The sequence below is a fragment of the Tamandua tetradactyla genome, chromosome 7 (genome assembly GCF_023851605.1).
Source record: "Tamandua tetradactyla isolate mTamTet1 chromosome 7, mTamTet1.pri, whole genome shotgun sequence".
In the NCBI taxonomy this organism is placed as follows: Eukaryota; Metazoa; Chordata; class Mammalia; order Pilosa; family Myrmecophagidae; genus Tamandua; species Tamandua tetradactyla.
Genome location: NC_135333.1, coordinates 81,138,571 through 81,160,361, shown reverse-complemented (window position 1 = coordinate 81,160,361; position 21,791 = coordinate 81,138,571). Strand labels below are relative to the sequence as shown.

General features: G+C 36.9%; 1 protein-coding gene across 1 annotated transcript in view; it reads right to left on the bottom strand.

Moving 5' to 3' along the window:
* Positions 1-21,791, bottom strand: part of PIK3C2G (phosphatidylinositol-4-phosphate 3-kinase catalytic subunit type 2 gamma) — a 392,208-nt gene that overhangs the window by 96,955 nt on the left and 273,462 nt on the right. Inside the window, 1 exon segment of the mRNA XM_077170217.1 lies at positions 10,334-10,490. Coding sequence (XP_077026332.1) covers positions 10,334-10,490 — 157 coding nt within the window.

The window sequence follows — 21,791 nt, the reverse complement described above, 5'->3', positions numbered from 1 at the left end:
AAAGTACTTCATTTGTATTATGCTGTAGACTGAAAGGATAATATTCTCTTAGTCACAGGCAAAATATTTTGAGAAAAAAAAACATCTTTCCGAAATATATTTGAACTTTAAAAAATGTATCTGTAACCCTATGACTAAGATGATAAATTATTTCCTGCTCCAGCATAGAGGCAGTGGGGGTCTTAAGAATAGTACTGCTAATTCTGAAAATAAAGGATAAACTGAGAACACAGCTATGGATGATGTGTGAAGTTCTGACTGATTTAAACTCCAAATAAAAAAAAATGGATTTGAAACGATTCTCTCCCACTGTCCCCACCACGGCTGAGGGAGCAGCACATAGAAATGTACAGAAGAGAGAAAGCTGTCTTTGAGCTGTTCACAGAAGGAAGTCCTGGAGGGCTGTTGGGTACATAGTGTATCATGTAGGTGAGGAACAAGAAATGAGACTATAAAGACAAGTGGGTAGGACATTTTAGCAATATTAAAGATTTAGTGTTTTATCTTGAGGGCAAGAGGAAGCTCTCTAAGAGTTTTAACATGGAGTAAGAGAGATGAGTTGTGTTTTAGAAAATTCATCATGGTTATATGTGGAAAATAGACTACTGTGGGGCCAGACTAGAGCCTGGACTAGGAGTGGTTAAGGATGGAGATAAGTGGTTTGATTTTTTATTTTATTTTTCTGTATACTGTATGGTGGAGTCACATTTCATTCTTTTTCCTGTGAGTATCCTGTTACTGCAGCACCCTTTGTTGAATTTTTTGTTTGTTTGTTTTTGTAGGTTTCTTATGTTTGCTTTGGGGAGTGCATGGGCCAGGAAACGAACCCAAGTCACCTGGATGGCAGGTGAAAATTCTACCACTGAACTACCGTTGCACCCCCTGGATTTTAAACATATGTAAGAAGTAGAATTGAGAAAACCTGGTGTTTGCTATGGGTTGAATTGTGTCCCTCAAACAGCTATGTTGAAGTCCTAATCCCTAGTACCTCAGAATGCAAATTTATCTGGAAATAAGGTCATTATAGAGGTAATTAGAGAGTACTAGAGTAGGGTAAGTCTGTCATCCAATATGACTGCTGTCCTTATAAGAAGAGGAGAAGAGACGTAGAGGTAGAGACATGTTATGCAGCTACAAGCCCTGGAAAGCCAAGGAGTGCCAGCATCACCAGAGGCTAGGAAGCAAGAGAAACTTCTTCCCTGAAGCCATCAGAGAAAGCATGACTCTGCTGATACTTTGATATCAGGTTTCTAATCACCAGATCTGTGAGAGAATATATTGTTGTTTTAAGGCACATCATTTGTGATATTTTGTTACAGCAGCCCTAGGAAACTAATACAGTGACTGACTGAATATATTGGGAGGGTTGGGAGTGCTCTAATAGCACATGGCTGTAGATAGAGATTTGAGAGTCATCAGCTTACAGATGGTAGTTGAAATGGATCAGGTAGACCTGGAGAGTTGCCAAATGCTGCTTCTTATGGATGACCTACTAGCATCTCAAATTCATTATATCTAAATTTGAGCAAATTCTCTTCTCCCCAAAACATCTCCTCCCTTTCCTGTTTCACATCTCCATATATACTGCCACTGCCATCCAACTAACAAGGAATGCATATCTTCTCTGATTCCTCTTCCTGATTCCCATTGTCAATTACTTAATTCTATAAGAACACATCTCAACAGTTTCATCCCTTTTTTCCACTTCAATTATCATTGTTCTAGTTCATCTCTTCATCTTCACTTGCCTAGAGTTCTCGAAAAGCCCTTTTCTAGTGTCCAGTCCCTATGTTTCTAGTTATATAACCTCTGAGTTAACTGTCTAAAAATCCCATATAGATCACGGTAATCCCTTCAATATAGACAGACTTGTAGGATCTCAAATGTCTACGTATGAAGTCCAAATTCCTCATTCTGTCTGTAAATGTCTTTCATAATCTGTGACTTATCATTTCAAAGTTATTTTCTATACAGATCTCCATCTGTGCTGCAGGCTGGATATACGTCATTATCGCCAGTTCTAAAACATGTCATACCTGTACTTTTTAAGCTTCCACCCTTACTTAAATCTTTCAGCCAGCATTGCCTCTCTTCTGCTTCCTTGTCTGCTGAAATCCTTTTAAAAGGCTCTGTTTAAATAGTTCCCCATGCTTAAAACATCAGTGATATTTTAATAAGACATTTAATCACTGCGTTCTTTGAACAGCAGTCAATATTGTTCTTATCTCTTTTATAATACTTAGCTTTTACTATGTTTTATTCATATGTATGTTTGTCATGTTTGAATTTAGGTTCTTTGAGAAGAGGAATTAGGTGCTTATTCAAAGTTGAATTGTCTATATTACCTTGGATAGTATATTATAAATGGTTGGAGTTTAACGTATATCTGTGGAATAGTGAATGAATGAACAAACATCTGACCCTATTAGGCATTGGAATCCTACAAGTAGCAAATTCAACCATGACTACCAAACCTAGCAAAATCAATTGAATATAGGGAGATACATTCCCAAGAGCAAATAGAGTTTAGATTAGTTTTTATCCTATTAGTCTTGTACTTGGAGTTTTAGAGGAATCTTTCTGGTTATTGAGATAATTTTTCCCCTTTATCACACCATGATTTGTCATCCTTTAAGAATAGGGTCTTTTCCTAGGTTCTGAAGAGTATTCTAGTTTCTCTGGATGTCCTGAATTCATACCTTCTACGTAAAGACTCTGTCAAACATCTCCTTTCAAACCAGACCCTAGAAACCTTCCTTTGCCAACACATGCACACACACACACACACACACACACACACACACACTTTAAATAACAGGTACTGAATGCAGGCTGCTTCAAACCAGGGAATCCTGGCTCCCCATCTTCCCCATCACACAGCTGACTAAAAGTAACCAGTGTTATACTGGTCCTTTATGATGCGTTCCAGTCCTTAGAGAGGAGGCTTGAGCTATTGTCACTCTGAATATGAGAGATTAAGCCTGGTCTCATAGCTGAGTCTACCTGGTCTATTTTCCTCTGACCACAGCAATGTGGTTTGATTGCTTCCTAGCCTAAGCTACATGGATAATAACTCTAACTGGGGCAATAGGAGGGTGGAAGCATGGCTAGGATGATAGTAGACGCAATAAACAGATGTCTCCTTTTAAAATGACAGGCTTATTTTTAAAGTTTTCTACTTCTGTTCTACCAAGCCCAAATCTATTTTGATAGCTACTTAGGAAAGCAGATACTCTTCCTGGCCACATGGAGCAGTTAGAAAGACTTCTGCTGGGAAATAGTTGATATAATAATGGCTATGATAAACATTTTAAACTGGGTGAATGGTCCCTATGTTCTTTGGGAGCCTTCCATAATAGTTGATATTGATTTTTTTAATGAGAGAAAGGCTGACAAAATACAAGCTTTTATGTTCGTGAACTCAGCCAGCAACACTCTTGGGCCTCTTAGAGATGTTTTGCTTTGAAGCAAGATGGGAATCTCATGGATTATTTTTTCCTTGCTTTTCCCAGGAGCAAATAAAAAGCACTACGGATCTCTGGAAACATGCTGCTCTGTACCAAGGATGAGCCATTAACTCCATAGTAGACCCGCCAAATGCTTGGGGCTCATAATCATGGGTACTGACCATTCATGGCAAGAGAGAATTTATGACCCATATCAAGTATTTTTCAAATTGTAACTGGGTCATGACAGAGTAGATTGAATTCTCTTTAAAGAGCCTAACACAATAAGATTTACTTTGAGAGAGGATTGAGAGAATTATAGATTACCCACATAGGTAGAAAACAACCTGTCACAAATTTAAACTTGGTTTTAATTTTTGAGACGCTATAGCAGAGGAAGTGTGGCCCTGAAACCTTTACTGATGTTTTGAATATCTTTAGGATCCTAAAAGGTAAACACATGAAAAGAAGATGAGAATAGAGAAACAAAAGGTCAGAAACTGAGGTAATAACACACTGTTTATTTTATTTATATTTATTTATTGGCTTTATTGATCCACATTATTTCTGATCTCAAAATTGATTTTTGTTGACAGCTAAATACAATATTATATCCTTAGTGTCCTTACTGCCAACTTTTCCTTCTTAGCCTAAACATCAAGACATGAATAATTAGAACATAAGGATATTTTAGATATACCAGAAACTTTCCACATCTAAGATTTTCATATTATTTATGAAAATCCTTTCAATACTTGCTAATATAACATCATTTATCTATTTCTCTGAAATTAAATAACACTGTATAAACTCTTTGATGATTGTTTTATATATTGTGACATGCTGAAACTTGGTTTTTGTTTTATATTTTGTAGGTAGGTAGAAAAGATGGGAAAAAAAGCCCATCAGTAGCTTCTGAATCCATTTTTTTTTCCTTTTCTAGGAGAAATTTATTATAAATAGTCTAAAAGCTACTCGGCTTCATAATTCATATCTCTACCCCTCCTCCTTGCCCCCGAAGCCACACAAAATCTTGATGAAGTTTGTGGGAGGTGAAGGGGATGGAAGGAGGGAGAGGAGGAGAGAATGAGAGGTGCCACAGTCTGCAGCTGTAATGATCAGACCGTTGACTTTAATAAAATGCTCTTATTTTGCATTATGTTAGCATGCTCAATTATCACTCAGCTTGGCCTTATAAACTATATTTATGCTTTTCAGCTTAGGGTTTTTTCCTAATTGCCATGGCTGATCGAAGCAGTTTTTAAAATATGGTACTACTCTCTTGTATTTGGTTATTTATTGCATTATAGACATTTAGAAATGCTAGACACCTCAGTTACTTGTGTACATGAATTTTATTTTTCATATTAAATTGAAAATTTTATTACTTTGACTGGATCTCATATCTTAATGTATTCTCCACAGTTTCTGGCATATAATAAGCACCCAAGAGCTCACAGAGCCAGAGCCTAATGGGACATTATTGCTGATACTGCCCAGATGTTATTATGTAAATGAAGCCAGGTCATGCATTCATTCCCAGTAGAATTTCCTTTATGGCCTGGACACAGATGAAGAACCATGAACCATATCCTAATTGCAATAGGGACTATAGAACCAAGAGATTAAATGCTTATTTACCAATATGAACCCTTGGTTCTTGCTGGAAAGCCAAGTTGATAGTTCTGGAGTTGGGCAGAATCTTATGTATCCAATTTGCACTTGAAGAAATCAAAGTGTCTTTGCATGTGAAGGACCACATGTTTATAATTTGTTTTAGAAATCTATATTTTTTCAAGGCAGAAAGGAGAGAAGTAGACAGGCATGATGTTTGAAAATTAAAATACAGATCTAAATAAAATCTTCATGAAAACCAGCTCAACGTTTTTTAACATTGCCAGTAGAACTTCTCTGTTTGCTTTCTTTTTTAATTGAGAAGTCTTCACACACATATATTCTATACATGGCACAATCAATGGCTCACAATATCATCACATAGTTGTGTACTCATCACCATGATCAATTTTTAGAACATTTGTATCACTCCAGAAAAAGAAGTAAAAAGAAAAAAGAAAAAAGCTCATACATATCACACCCCTTACTTCTCCCTCTCATTGACCATGAGTATTTCCCTTTACCCAATTTATTTTACCTTTTGTCTTTTTCTAATCCATATTTTTTATTCATCTCTCTATACTCCGGATATAAGGAGTGTCAGACACAAGGTTTTCACCGTCACACAGTCACACTGTAAACGTTATATCTTTATACATTCATCTTCAAGAATCTAGGCTACTGTAACACAGCTCAACAGTTTCAGGTACTTCCCTTTGCCACTCCAATACACCATAAATTAAATAGGGATATCTATATAATAACCTCCAGGATAACCTCTCGACTCTGTTTGAAATCTCTCAGCCACTGACACTTTATTTTGTCCCATTTCTCTCTTCCCCCTTTTGGTCAAGAAGATTTTCTCAATACCATGTTATCAGGTCCTGGCTTATCCTGGGATTTCTGTCCCACATTGCCAGGATGATCTATCCTGCTGGGAGTCGTGTCCCATGAAGGAGGGAAGGCAGTGTGCTTACCTGTTGAGTTGGCTTAGAGAGAGAGCGGCCACATTCGAGCAAGGAAAGAGGTTCTCTGGAGGTGACTCTTAGGCCTAATTGTAAGTAGGCTGTGCTGGTTTGAAAGAATGTATGTCCCCTAGAAAAGCCATGTTTTAATCTAAATCCCATTTCAAAAAGGCAGAATAATCCCTATTCAATACTGTATGTTTGAAACTGTAATCAGATCATCTCCCTGGAGATGGAATTAATCAAGAGTGTTTGTTAAGCTGAATTAGGTGATGACATGTCTCCCCCATTTGGGTAAGCCTTCATAAGTTTCTGGAGTCCTATAAAAGAGGAAACATTTTGGGGAATGAAGGAAATTCAGAGAGAGCAGAGCAGAACACCATAGCCACGAGAAGCAGAGTTCACCAGCCAGCGACCTTTGGAGATAAAGAAGGAACATGCCTCCTGGGGAGCTTCATGAAACAGGAAGCCAGGAGAATAAGCTAGCAGATGACACCATGCTCGCCATGTGCCCTTCCAGATGAGAGAAGAACCCTGACCTTGTTCACTATGTGCCTTTCCAGATGAGAGATAAACCCTGACTGTGTTCGCCATGTGCCTTCTCACTTGAGAGAGAAACCCTGAACTTCATCGGAGTTCTTGAACCAAGGTGTCTTTCCCTGGATGCCTTTGATTGGACATTTCTATAGACTTGTTTTGATTGGAACATTTTCTCGGCCTTAGAACTATAGACTAACAACTTATTAAATTCTCCTTTTAAAAAGCCATTCTGGTTCTGGAATATTGCATTCTGGCAGCTAGCTCATTAGAACAAAGGCTTAGCCTCTTTTTGCCAGAATAAGTTTCATAGGGGTGAAACCCAAGATTGAGGGCTTGGCCTACTGATTTGGTACTTCTCACAGCTTACGAGAATATCAGAAATTCTCTAAATGGGGAAGTTGAATATTTCCTCCTTTCTCCTCATTCCCCCAAGGGGACTTTGCAAATACCTCTTTATTCATTCTCCAAATGACTCTGGGATTTATCAGGGCATCACACTAACCTGGACAAACCAACAAAATCCGACACCCTATTCAAGATTCCATATAAGTATATATATACTTATGGCATTTAACTAAACTGACCAGACAAGTTAAATTAGAAAATGCACCACCCAAAATATAAATTTTGTGCCTAATAAATATCTCTCCCTTTAGTCTCACACAGAAGGTGAAGTTTTAAAATGTGGACAATATCATCCTTTCCCCTGTATTCTGAACCTATCCAGATCAGTTTCGTTCATATCGCTACTCAATGTCTGATCACTTTTTCAACTTTTTAAAAAGTTCCTGTACGGGGTACTGGTGACTTTCATAGCTTCAGAGCTCTAACTCTGAGTCTCAGATGTCATACAAATACTGGAAGTTTCTGGAAAACACCATGTTATATACAAACAGCTCAGTATCTTTAACATATATTAACAGTATCTTTAATATATGTAACTGCTGTAAGAGCTTGCAAACTAGGAGCCTTTACTTTTAAGCCCCAACCTGAAAACCCATGCCCTTGACTTAAGCTCACTGAATTTTTATATTATAGTTAGTCCATATGATTGAGACATGACAGTATTTGTCTTTTTGTTCCTGACATTTCATTCAACACACAGTCCTTAAGGTTCATTCACCTAGTTGCATGCCTCATAACTTCATTCCTTCTTGCCACTCAATAGTCCACTTTATGTATACATCAGTTTCCTGTTCCATTCCTCAATCATTGTACCCTTAGGCCACCTCCATTCATTGTGGATCATGAATACTGCCACCAGAAACACCAGTGCGCAAATGTCCATTGTGTCCCCACACTCAGTTCCTCACGTATATACTAGCAACGAGGTTTCAGGATCCCATATGGCAAACCCACCCCTAGCCTCCTGTGGGACTACCACACTGCCCTCCAAGGGGCTGCACTTCTCATTTCCCTACCAACAGTGAATAGGTACATATCTTTCTCCACATTTTCTTTAGCACTTGTTTCTCCCTGCTAATTTATTTGAACAATTTTATTCACACATCATATAATCCAACCCAAGAGTACAGACATGTCTTCACTACCATAATCTATCTGAAAACATTTCCTTTTCTTCCACAAAAAATCCCATGCCCCCCTGCCTGTTGACATTTAGTTTTGGCATAATGCCTTTGTTACAGGCAGCGGAGGCATATTGCAACGTTACTGTTGACCATAGATCCTAGGTTGCATTGATTGTACTTTTTCCCATATACCATCTATTTTCAACACCTTGCTATATTGACATTCATTTGTTCTGCCTCATGCAAATGCATTTTTAAATTTGTACATTTAATCACCATTATTGTACACTCTAGGCATTCCTAAATTATACCATCTCAGTCTTTATCTTCTATCTTTCCTTCTGGTTTCAAACGTGCCTCCAACCCTTCTCCCTCTATCATACTTGCATTCAGCTTCTTTCAGTGTACTATGTCATTGTGTTACAATCAGATGGTATTGTGCTATCCATTTCTGAATTTTTATGAACTTTTCTTTTTTTTTTCTTTTTGTTTTGACCAAAAGGTTTGTGTTTGTGCTGCCCACTATGGTATTACTGTAGCAGGCAGCCCCTGTTTGCCCAAGCCATTTCCTCTCACAGTAGGCAGGCCCCTGTTTACTCAGGTCATTTCCCCTTTGAGAAGTCTCACTCACCCCAGGAACATTTGAAACTGCATGTAGGAAGGATAAGAAAAATTCCTGTAGAGACCCCTCCACTTCTGTACATCGGCATGTAGCCAAGCACTTCCCTTGAAACCCTGTGACAGCCCCTGTTGGGGGCTCAGACTTTCAGAGGCTATTCAGCTGAGCCCTATGGCCATAGACGAATAAAACCTACTTCCTGAAACTTCAGAGCCTCGACCCCAGTTTGTTCTGTTTCTGCATAAATTTCCTGGAGGCTTGCAGCCTTGTTCCTGGTTTCATGCAACACTAGTAGCCATCTATGTCTATTAAGAACTTAAAATACAGCTAGTGAGGAACTCAAGTTTTAAATTTTATTCCATCCTAATTAATTTAAAATAAAAATGACATGTGACTAGGGGATATGGTATTGGACAACATTCTTATAGATTATCAAGGATTTAGTATAATAATAACTTAAATTAATTGAACCCAATTTTGTGGCAGGTACTATGCTATTACTTTATATTAACTGCTTATTAAGGTTGTTATGATATGTAAAATCAGTTAATACACATAAAGCACTTGACCTGGCCCATACAAAGCATTCATTAATATGCCATTTATTTATTACTTCAATCTTACAAGGTAGACACTACCATCTTCATTGAATAGATTAGAAAAAAGACTCTTTTGGACATTAAACAACATGCTCTGGGGAATGTAGCCAGTAAAATGCCAAGCTAAGATTCAAACCCAGGAAGACCCAACCACCAAGGCTGTGCCCTTTGCATCTAAGAGAATTACTATCTTTTCAAGGCTCTAAACACTTATGATGATATTATCGACTCAAACCCCGTACTAACTGAGCCACAAATATGTTCCTCTCCCACAGTTTTGCTGTAATTACTGGTGAATATGTACATGTTCAAAGAAATCGCTGCATGCTTCTCCCAGAAGTTACACTTATCAGATTTCCAATCCTTCTCTCCTCAATCTTTATCTCTTGTTTCCATCTCTTTGGGGTGAACAATAGAAGGAAACATTGAATTTCCCTCTGTTGATCAATACAGTGTATGTAGGATGATGACTCATTAGACGTGACTAAGACACTCACCTTTTTTGTTTTCTAACGGTTTTATTCACTGACCCTACAAAATACACTACATTTTGACCTTCAGTTTCTTAATCTGGAAAACTGTTAAGTGATTGAAGGCAGAGATTGTTAGGGAGAGTCAGGAAAAATCCTTGCCTGGTCTACATCATCAGTTGCCATGATACGTAATGAGATAATATTTTTAAAGCATGTTTGAAAAATCCTAAAGCACAGTGCAGCAACGAAAGGCATGATTTCCTAAATTTTCTAGATACTGAGCTTGATCCTTGGTCAAAATATACCAGGATAACTCCTGAATGCATCAATATTGCTGTGACCAGGAATGTTTGAGACAATAACTCTGAACTAATGTATTGAATTATTAAGAAATGTGCTTTTAAGCTGTACACAGTGCTCTTTGTTTGTCCATTGCTTTCTGTTTTGAGTTGCTGTTTGGGGAACTCTAAGCCATTAGCAAAAATAGACTACTGCAAGAGGGAAATAAATGAAGCTTATTAGTTTTGTTTTTTCCCCAAGAGACTTACCATTTCCAGCAGGTTCAAGAGCAGTCGGCTGTGTTTTCTGACAACATTGTAAGCTCGACAGCAAAGCTCCACAAAATCTTGAAAATGATGTGGATTTTTTCCACCTTCTGTAATGAAGTACTCCATCTCTGAAGTAAAAATAAAAGGGGCTCGGTCCCTATAAACCAAGCACAATAACAACCATAAGCAGGAGGAGAAATAGTTTGTAGGGTTAAATGAGGCAGTTGAGACAACTCATTTCCACTTGAATTTTCTTGTTATTTTCTCTCTACTCTTATGGATGAGCTGCGTTCACTGTGGAACAGCTGGAGAGACTTGCTAATTATAGGCTTTGAAAATGTAGCTGGGACGCAGCAGAGGGAAAGATACGTTATTTTACGATATCAACTTCACGATGTCTCACAGGTTTAATTACAAACAACATTTGGGTAGAAATATTATCCATTCTAAAAATAATAAAAAAGGATTTAGTGAGTTTTATATTTATTTTAAACCTTAATAACAAATATATTATTCTTTTATATTTTGAAATGATAGAAGAGATCACGTGTTTACTTCCAAATATTTTTTGCTCTGTTTGTTTGCTTTTTCCTTAGAGGATAAGCTGACTCTTTAGGAAAAAACACTTTAGTCAAAGTTAAGATATTGTAATGACAAAGTCTTTCAGAAGGCAAGCTATGACATATGGGTGCAATGACTTCAATGTCATATGTTTGGTAGGAAAAACTGGTATCTGTATTTCATTTCATAACAGACCCAGTAAAAATACTGATGAGAAGGAAGGAGTAAATATAAGCAGACCATATTACTACATAAGTAATACCTCTCTGTGTAGTTCAAAGTGTGGAGAAACAGGAATACACAGGCCAGAAAGAAATTGTCAGTTTTCTCTGATATTAATTGAGACATGAAGGAACCTGAGATGAAGTGTTAGCACTTCTAGAAGAGACTCTGAGCAGAGGGAGGACTGTGAACACATTTATTCCATGAGATCTCACTCACTGAATCTGAATGAAGAAGAGTTTTGATACCAATTTGGCCTAAGATTCTCTAGAAGCATTGAAGAGGGGAAAACAGTTTTAGAAAAAAAAAGTATTTTAAATGTAAAGATTTTGGCTCCATTGAAACCAAACATTTTTTTAGAATTTGAACCAGTCAACCTAGACAAAACCAAGGTTAACTCAAACATTAATTAAAAAAAACTCATGGATCACTGAGGAAGTCTCTTAATTGCACCTGTATTCTTTATTGCTGCCATGCTTGGCTGTTCTAATAAAAAGATAGTGCAATGGGGAATCTCACTGATCTGACTCAGTTAACGTGACTTTTTGGAAATACGGACATTGAAATTAGAAAGCCACAACCGAGGTATTTGTGGCAGAGCCAGGGCATGGAAATTTCCAAAATATTTTCAAGAAAATAAACAATCTAGTTTCTCCTTGACTCTGTTTGGTTGGTTGTTTGCTTTGGTAATTCACACTACTTCTGAAGATCATGAGAAGGAAAGGCTGGTATACCAGATTCTGTTATTCAGCTTTAAATCCATTTATTCAACAGTTTTTTTGAGCACCTACAAAGGAATGTGTCTCAAGTATCAAGTCCAAATTGTTAAATTTTTGTTCAAAATTCTTTTTTGTCTGGGTTTTGTAGACTTATCCAACCTATCTTCTGTATAGAAGATATTTATTACCTATATCTATGTAAATGTTTATCTCTTAATAGATTCATAGGAGAATCTACCTTAAAAGCCATTTAGTCCAGTCAAGCTGGGAGCAAATATTTTGAAAGAATAAGATACAGCACAGGTTCAAATCCTGGCCCAGGTATTTGCAAGTTGTATAACCTTCACAAATAAGTCTCAGTTTCCTCATTTCTAAAAATGGGTAAATAATATCTAACTTTCAGAATTGCTGTAAGGATAAACTAAGAAAATGTACACAAATTCCTAGATAGCAGTGTCTTGACAGATAGAGAGGGCTGCACACTTCTGAGTTGCTACAATTAGAGACTCTATGCAGAGGGCACAGACTGTAGCCCCAGAGACAGCTTGTTGGCCTGGATTTAAATCACAGTTCTACCCTTTACTGGTTCTGTGTCCTGGTCAATTGCTTACCATCTCTATGCCTCAGACCCTGACTATGGAAAATGGGGCGTACAGTGAGCATTTAACAAATGTTAGATATTATCACTATTAATCCCCAAACAGTTGTGAGGTTTTCAGAGCTGAACTTCATCACAACTAAATACTCCTCTCTCTTCAAAAATGCTTTCAGTAAAATTCCTCTCTTCCTTCAAGATTTAATTGACTCCAAATTCTTCCACGTAACTTCTCTTACCCTTAAGTGGAACTTAGAATTGGATAGCAATTTTTATGTATGTTATCCAGGTAGTCATTACTATTGCTACCAGTTTAGTAACATTTTAGAAATACTCCAGACTTCCATAACAAGGAAAAATAAAACATCTTAATTTCATCTGTAATAGTTTTCCAAGTGTTTTTTTCCTATTATCTATATTATGTTTAATATAATTAGTGGAACCTTGGAAATAATTTTAGACGAGTCTTAAATTTTACAAATGCATGAAAATTTCTCTTCTGTGGTAGATATACTTTTTGCTCTTCAAAAGAGAAAAATATGACGGATCACATTGATTTGTCTACAGTTAATTGCAAATTCATGTGCTGTCATGATCTTGTTATCCTGATCTTTCATGACGATTACCATTATGAGTCAGATGCAGAAACGCCATAGCAGAAAGTCAAATACCTAAAAGGAATATATACAAATATAAACTAATAATAATATTGAAGAAAACATTTTAAATTTTAGCTGCATTTGAACATTATCACATGCTAAATTTTCAGCGGGTCAAACAGAACAGAATGCTGATTTTAAAAAAAGCCTAACAAGATTTTTTTCTTTACTTCTTATCTTTTCATATTTTGTATATGATTTGCATGGCTTACTTCTGAGCAATTTTTACAATAACTCAGAATAAGATCAAAACTTTCCAAGAAATGGAATGATGCCTCACATGCAAAACAAAATCCCGGCTCTTGCCAATAAGCTGTAAGAGTTGTAGCTATATTGTGGTTTAACAGTCCACTAAAATGCCAACCTCCTCCTAGATCACAGAATTAATGTATTCTAGCCCATCTCTGAAGTTTAAACAGTACTTACAAATTGGTTGTGGCAAGAGGGAAGAATGGAAATTATTTAATCTTTCAGGGTCTGTGTTATTGCATACTGAATCACACATTGAAAATCTCTCATTTATATCTATACAAATATACTTCAGCAATTTCTTATCATGGTTATCCTTCTCCCACTCCACCCTTCCAAGATTAGAGGTTTTATCATTGCTTCCCTAAGTCCTACATATTTTTACTGCTGTACCTTTTGCCTACATAGTTTCTCACCGCTGGCCATGATGCTTTCTCTCGTTCTTGCTCTTACTCTCTTTCACCTGATGCTCTCCTAGTGATTCCGAGAGCAGGACTAAGAACTTTTTTCTACAAGTCTGCTTAAATTAACTAATCCATTGCTGATTTCTAACTAACTTTGCCATGTTTCTGCACTTTATTTAGTTTCTTATTATATTTTTTCCAAATAGCCTATATGATTTTCAAGGGTAGAGGCAATATATTCTCTTCCATTTATGTATTCTTAATGTCATGAACAGTATTTCGATAGTATACTGTTAGATGTGACAGATGTAACAGTAAATAAGCATAGCTTATTCAACAAAAAGCTTGTGGCTTGTGGTAATTTAACATTTATATGGGAAGACCAGGAGAACAAACTTGCTTGTTTTGATTGTCTCGCTGCTGTCAAAGTTAATTGTTTTATTAACTTATATCCATTCTTTCCCTGAAATTATTATTTTCTAAAAATTCTGAGTATGATTATTTTATAGAATTCTGAGAGGGATGAGAACTGCTGGAGGTTTCTGTTCAACAGCTTAACGGCTTTAGATATGATCTAGAGTTCTCCTTAGGCTCAGGTATCTGAACTTTCTTACTTGAAAAGGGTAGTTGAAACACCTACCACTTCAAAAATAATCAGTCCTACTTTCCTCAGTCTGATATGTTGCGAATGAGTTTATGGTAGAGATTTAATTAAGGATGTGTGAATCATCCGCATATAGGTGTTGAAAGAAACCTTGTATACAAATGATACCCATCTGGTGTAAAGTTTTGAGTGAAAAGGGAAGAGGGCCATGCTAAGTCTTGGGGAATCTAAAATTTTTTGGCTTGATAAATGATATCAGCCTGAATCAGATACTGAGAAGGAAGTAGGAATCCCAGGAGGCAAGAGAGGAAGATATTTTGAGGAAGGAATAGTCAACGCTATTGACCTGTTTGTAAATCAGATAAAATGAGGACTGAATTTTGTTGGATTTAGCACTGTGAACTTCACTGATGATTTTATCAGGTATGAAGAATAAAATTAGACTGACGTGTTTATGGATTGATTGAATGGAAGGTAAAGGAAATGGAGGTTGAGAGAGTATAGACAACTCCTTCAAGAAGCTTGTGAAGTGAATGAAATGGCATGGAAAGTGGGGGTTTTGTTGCAAGGTTATTCAAACAATGGGAGACAAGCATATTTAAAACCTGGTGGGAAGGAGTATTTGAGAGGGATAGGATTAATAAACAAGAAAAAAAATTTATAGCATAATTTTTGTTTATGCTCCAAAGCATAAATGGAAATGACTCCAAAGTGCAGGTGGGGTGACTTGCTTTAAAAACGAGAAATTGATTTCTATTATAAAAAAGAAGAAAGAAGTTTTAATGTATGTTTGTGAGTTTGGTACAGGGAAGAAAATCAGGTTCATTCTGTGGGTTGCATTGTTTTAATAAAGTAGGAGGTGTGATCATCTGAGTACAGTAGGAAGAGAGGAATTATGGTTAGCAGAGAGCTGAGATTTGTCCTAAGAGGAGAAAGTTAAAGCTGTGGTGGTGAGTAAAATAGTGAGTTAACCACAAAAATGAAATAGAATTGCTGGGCCATGAGAATGGCCCATTTGATGCTGGTGGTGGTATGTTTGCTGAGTAGTGTGATGCTTTCTCGGAGTGCGTAGCTGCTGTGGTGCAGCACAGAGGAAGCAGGAGGATGGATTATGGCACATGTTTATCTTCTGCTTCCACACTTCCATTCACAATCCTCTATCACAGGCTGCCTTTTCCTCTAATCCCTATTAAGTCCAGCCCTTTCTTCAAAGTGCTCCTCATGTGCTCCTAAATCTTCCCAATAGTATGGTTCTCACAATGGAGACTGCCCTGCTCTACAATACACTGTTAAGCGAGTGGCCAAAGCATGTTAATTGTAATGAAGAACTCTGAAATAGCTGAGTTGCTGTTTACTTAAAATGAAGGTTCTTTCTTCATTTAGTTGTCTCTTAAGCAAATATACACATAATCAAATAATGAACGCCCTTCAATTTTAAAGAACTGAGCACCGAAGCTGAGGATCATAGCAGCCATTTCCTCAAATGTGAATTATGCCATCTACATAATACCACTGGGCTTCATCTCAACAGTTCAAGGTGGTCTTTGGCCACATTAAATTTAACAGAAAATCCCTGGTGGGTTATGAAACTACAGGAGGGTCATAACCAACGAGGGTTTAACTTAAATTAGCAACTATACCTGTTAGAAGTTCAAGAAATATTAACGCTCTAAAAGAAAATGGGAAATTTTGCATTTCTTTTCACTCAAAAAGCATATGCCTATGGATGGGACCCTGATGCTTTCATAGTTGTCCTTAGTTTTCGCATGCTTCTCATAATGCAATTATATTCCAAGAAATCCGATCCTAGTTTCTAAAGATAAGAGTTTAATATGTATATATATATATCATGGTGATAAATGCATGTTATCTGGTACTAAATAAGGAAACAGCCATCTGTCCCAATGTTGGATGGAGAACAGCCTAGGTTGGGCTTATTGAGAAATGGGTGTATCAGTCTTTTACAGGACATCTTCTCAAGGGCTTCACCACCTCCTGGTTGTGACCTTGGGCATGTTATTTAACTCTTTGTTTCAGTTCTTCAATTGTAAAATAGAGAACATAACAGTACCTGTCTTGTTCCTGTGAGGATTAATTAAGCTAATGCATAGCAAGTATGCACAAGGCTTTAAAGGGCAATTCTCACCACTTCCTTTAGAACTTGACCCCTCCCCCGTGCCACAGGACACAGGACCACAATTAGGAGCACTTGCTTCATGCCACTCCTGTGATTAGCTACATTAAATCCTCAGCAATTTGAGGAGAGCTGACATTTTAATTTTGGTGACAGAGGCAAGGAATAGGAAGATCAACATGGAAAGAAAACACACTCAAAGGTCTGTGAGCTGGACTCTGTAAACACAAATATTTCTTTCTTTTACAAAGTTCGTTTCATATTTTACTCGCACAACTGATAAAGTAAGTAAATGGACATATTCAAATTTTAGTCCCAGAATTGAAAGACATGAAGGTTTGAATAATGTATTTGTATGCTGAGATGAAGTGAGACTTAGTAAGAAGGCATATTTTGATTTTATAATTAAAATTAAGATTTTTAATTTCATGAGTTTCAATGTTTTTGTCTCCAGGAAAAAGCACAGTGTCATTAAAAATATATTGATTTAAAGATTACTAAATGCTGCAGACTCCTATTATGCAACATACAAAATAGTGTACGTTGTGATATTAGTATCCAAATAAATAACTATTGAGTATGTTAGGGAATGTTTAAGCTTACACTTTTCCTGATATCACATATGACCTACATTTCAGAAGAGCACATTTTGCTGTTCAACAGAAAGAACACAAGTCTCTTGCTTAATAACCATGAGTTAATTGAGAAGACAAATTTGGAATCTCCATTGGATCGAACCCTGCATAATTAGATGACACAGGAAACCTCATATGTACAATATAATGAAAATGTAATGGTGCATGTACTATTACAAAAAGAACACTTAACACCCTGTGAGAGCTCCAAGTCTTCTGTAAACATTAACTGAGGAGAGGCTCACCAATAAACTAGTGCACAACATTTTTTTTTCCCAGTCTGGCCTGGGTTCACTGTGTGTTCTAAGTTAGACAGCTGGAGTTCCTGATCTTTAACAGCTTAATAATTTTAGACAGGGACTCTGGAGTTCCTCTGAGGATCAAGTATATCATCCTTCTTATGCAAAAAGTGTAGTTGAAACAGCTAGCTCTTCAAAATAATCAGCCCTACTTTCCTAAATCTGATATGTTGTGTCTGAGTTTATAGTAAACTGGTATTTTAGGAGGACAGGAAAAGAAACTGGTCAGCTACTCTGAATCCCCCTGATCTTACCCTGTGAGCAAGCAGAAGCGTAGGGGAAAACATGCCGTTATGCTTTGCATGGAATTCCAGTGTATGTTTGAGCAGCTAGTTTCTACATGAGGAAGAGATTATCAATACTACAATGCTTGACTGAAAATTGGATTTGCAGTATCACATTTTAAATAAGGGTTACACTCTAAAATCATGCTCAAGGTGAAAATGAAGAATAGTCCAAGTTACCTCTGAGAACGTAAGTGGCGCATAGTTAACATACGAATGACCAACATTAAACATCAGGCTTGAGATGGACAGACGGTTTCTAACTATGTTTTATGCCATGAGTTTTTTCTCCTAACACAGAAGTAGGGTACTTTTTCTTCATTTGGAGACCCCGTGAATTCCTTATTCACCTTATAGTAGGTTCATTTTTTTTTTTTTTTTTTTTTTTTTTTTTTTAAGGAAAGACAGAGAGAAGGAAGGAAGGATAGAAGGAAGGAAGGAAGGAAGAAAGGGAAACATCTTTAAACATTTTCTTGTATTATTGTATTTTGTTTTTCCGTTTTTTGTTACATGGGCTGGGGCCGGGAATCGAACCGAGGTCCTCCGGCATAGCAGGCAAGCACTTTGCCCGCTGAGCCACCGCGGCCCGCCCCAGTAGGTTCATTTTTAAGGAGCCATTTGTAATTGTTCTTAAAGAGCTACTGGATTCAGAATCAGGGCTTAGGAGATACTTATGGTGATAAACCATTGGACTTTAGACCAACTGAGGAACCAGAACTCATGGCTTCTGCCTTAAGCTCAGTTTGTTCACAGTGGGCCCTAGGCTCATTGCACACAGGAAGGCAGAATCCCTACACTGTTTTCTCTCTCCATCTGTTTCTTCCCTGTCTCTTTCCCCTTCTCTCTCACAAACATTTCTTCCTTTCATAATCATTTGAAAACTTACAAAGTCTCTCTTTGAAGAAAATTCGTGTTTATTAACAGATCAACTGTTTTAACTTCTAATGGCGGGGGTGGTGGTGGTGGTGGTATAGATATAACAGGTATAGATAGAATAACCACCCCCACCAGAAAAAAAACCACACAGGAGATAAAACATAGTGGGAAGGACAAAGTGACATAGAAGAGAGAGAAATGTTTATAGAAGAATGAAGTGACAAAGCAAACTTTTTCTTGAAATAGCTTGTGTGAGAATGCTTTGTTAAATCGAAAGCACTATTCATAGGTTTAGGTTATAGTTTGTCTAGGTCTGGGTTTGTGACTGACAAAGCCTTTGTGAAACTTACATTGCACGAAGTTGTGAGTCCCATCCCTGGGCTCCCTCATGGACAGGGACTACGAGGTAAACGGTCCTCGGTAAATTTCCAGTGGGAGTAAACAGAATATGGCAGGTTCTGAATAATTTTAACTTCAGAAAATTGCATTTTCTTAGGGCAAGAGAAGTAAATTTGATGGCATTTTGAATGTTATCCTTTCATGCAATTGAAATTGAGCACCTGCTGTGTTAGGTGCTTAAGATGCAAAGATATCCTAAGGCACTCACAGTTGGAGATATCCTGGAAAGCCTGTTTTCCCTGAAGAAAACGCAAATGATACTGGGGACTGCTTTGTGTAAAGGGAACTACAAAGTTTCTTAAGAAACAATCATGTGAATAACAGACCAGTGAGACTCATCTAATTTCAAAGAACACTAAGATAGCAATCGAAGCACAGGAGGATCAATAATACCTGTGTAGCATTTGATCATATGAAATTATTGGGCTGTACTGCAATGACTGGAGTATGACAGAAATTAATCTTTCAATCTGTTAAGGGAGTTTTTTTTTTTTAAAGATAGTTTTAAATTGAGGAGGCTTAGAATATAAATATTATAATACTCAAATTAGAAATTAAAACCTTTTAATATCAGTGGTACTTTATTAGAAATAATGTCAAAATGATTATAGTGGAAGAGAATTATTATGAACAATATTAACATTTAAAAGCTGAGATTAATGATATTAGATGACTGGTGATCTATTGGGATAAAATATAAACAGGGCTAAAACTGTGTTCATTTTGATTCCACTGGAATAAATCTTTAATAGGAAAAGAACAGAAGTGAAGGTTTATTTTGTTGAGCTCTGAAATGACTTTTCATGTTTTATTTTTATTTTTTTGATATGTTTTAAATGGATTTATGTCCAGTGGTGTTATGGTAAATGTTTAACAACTGTCCCTCTCTCTCTCTTTGGAACAAAACTCTAATTTGTAGCTCTTGCTAATTTTTGTGGCATGAGTACTTCCACCACAGCTGCCAGTGTGATGTCACTGAACATGGCCTAGAGAAGGGTGCATATCAAGAGTTCTCCCAAGCCAGGCGGGCCACCTCCAGCACACCTCTGCTTATGAACAGAACCACTCCAGAAGCTAAAATGACTTGGTGGAATGCCTTATAATGTAATGTAAACCTGACAGAGAGCATGAGCCAGTCCTGTCAGTCAACAAGCTTCAAAGTCAGAGAACTTCACAAAGGACTAGTAGTTCAACTTATGAATTTCAATCTACAGACTTTAAAAGGTACTGAAATAAGATGTTTAGGTAATTATAAACAAAAAGAAACAATAGTCACCTACAGATGCAAGCTCATTTTTTGTCACCATATTTGGAACACTTACATCATGATTTATTTCAACTAATATTTATAGACCCCTCACTCTGTGCCAGGCACTTTATAACCACTTTACATGTATCAGTTCATTTAATCATTAAAACTACTCTGTTTTGCAGATGAGGAAACTGAGGCATAGAGAAGTCATTTGCTCAAGGTCACACGATTAGTAGATAATAGTGCAGGATTAAGACACACACACTCACACACACGCAGAGCCTGTCTTCAGGGTACCTGTCTTAACCATTGCTCAAAGGGCCTCTAAAATTACCTAGAAAGAAAGCTCTGAGAAGGGCTTCATGCAAGGCCAGCATTGCCAAAGTGAGCGTCCATATGTTAGCCACCATATCGGAAATGTAGTTTGAAAAAATAAAAGTGTGAAACAATGAGTTAAGAGAGCAATAAAGACCACTAATAAAGGCTTTCAAGGAAAGTTACCATCAAGAAATTATTGAATTGAAATTTAGTTTATTATAATCACATATTCTATGAAATGAAAAACTTGCTATCTAGAAATCATTGTTACAGGGAACTTTATGTGAAATACTGTGGATGCATAATTTGTTAGCCTGTTTAATTTGTACCTTTGTGAAAGAAAATAAAGAAATGAAGATAATAATTAATCGTTGCTTCAAAAGAAACACCAATTGGTTTCAGAAAGCTGACAGAATCCTCATTTCCATTGTAGAGATTAGCCAGATTTTCACCAGAATCATAAAGTAATACTTAATATAGAAACTTTGATTTAAACTGCTGGTATAAACCCTCTTTATCTAATCTCATAATTAAAACCATTAAATTGGGATTATTTGTTTATGCACAGGATGTGAAATTCTTCATTCATGTCTGAGATGATTTTTTTCTCTCTTAAAAGTTAGAAAATTTAAGGGACTTTCAGGTGTTCCAAGAATGGAGATAGGCTTTCAGGATTTCTAGAAAGCTGAATTCAGAATAGTCTAGGGACCATCTGGGCATGAATTCTGAGCAAGAGTATGGCTAATCTGACTTCGAATTTAATTCAAGAATCAGGACATCTGGATGTTTGTAAACATTTCTTAAACAGGATCATATAGATGGTTGCTGTGAGCTGTTCTGGAAAGGGTAGTGACCCAGGGTGCTGGTTTGAAAGGATATATGTCCATTAGAAAAGTCATATTTTAATCCTAATCCCATTTTGCAAAAGCAGCCATTTCTTCTAATTCCTATTCAGCATTGTATGTTTGAAACTGTAATTAGATCATCTCACTGGAGATGTGATGTAATTGAGAGTGGTTGTTAAACTAGATTAGATGACCACATGTCTCCACCCATTTGGGTGGGTGTTGATTAGTTTCTGAAGTCCTATAAAAGAGGAACCATTTGGAGAATAAGAGATTCAGAGAGAGCAGAGGAGAACAACATAGCCACAAGAAGCAGAGTCCACCAGCTAGTGACCTTTGGAGATGAAGAAGGAAAACGCCTCCCAGGGAGCTTCATGAAACAAGAAGCCAAGAGAGAAAGCTA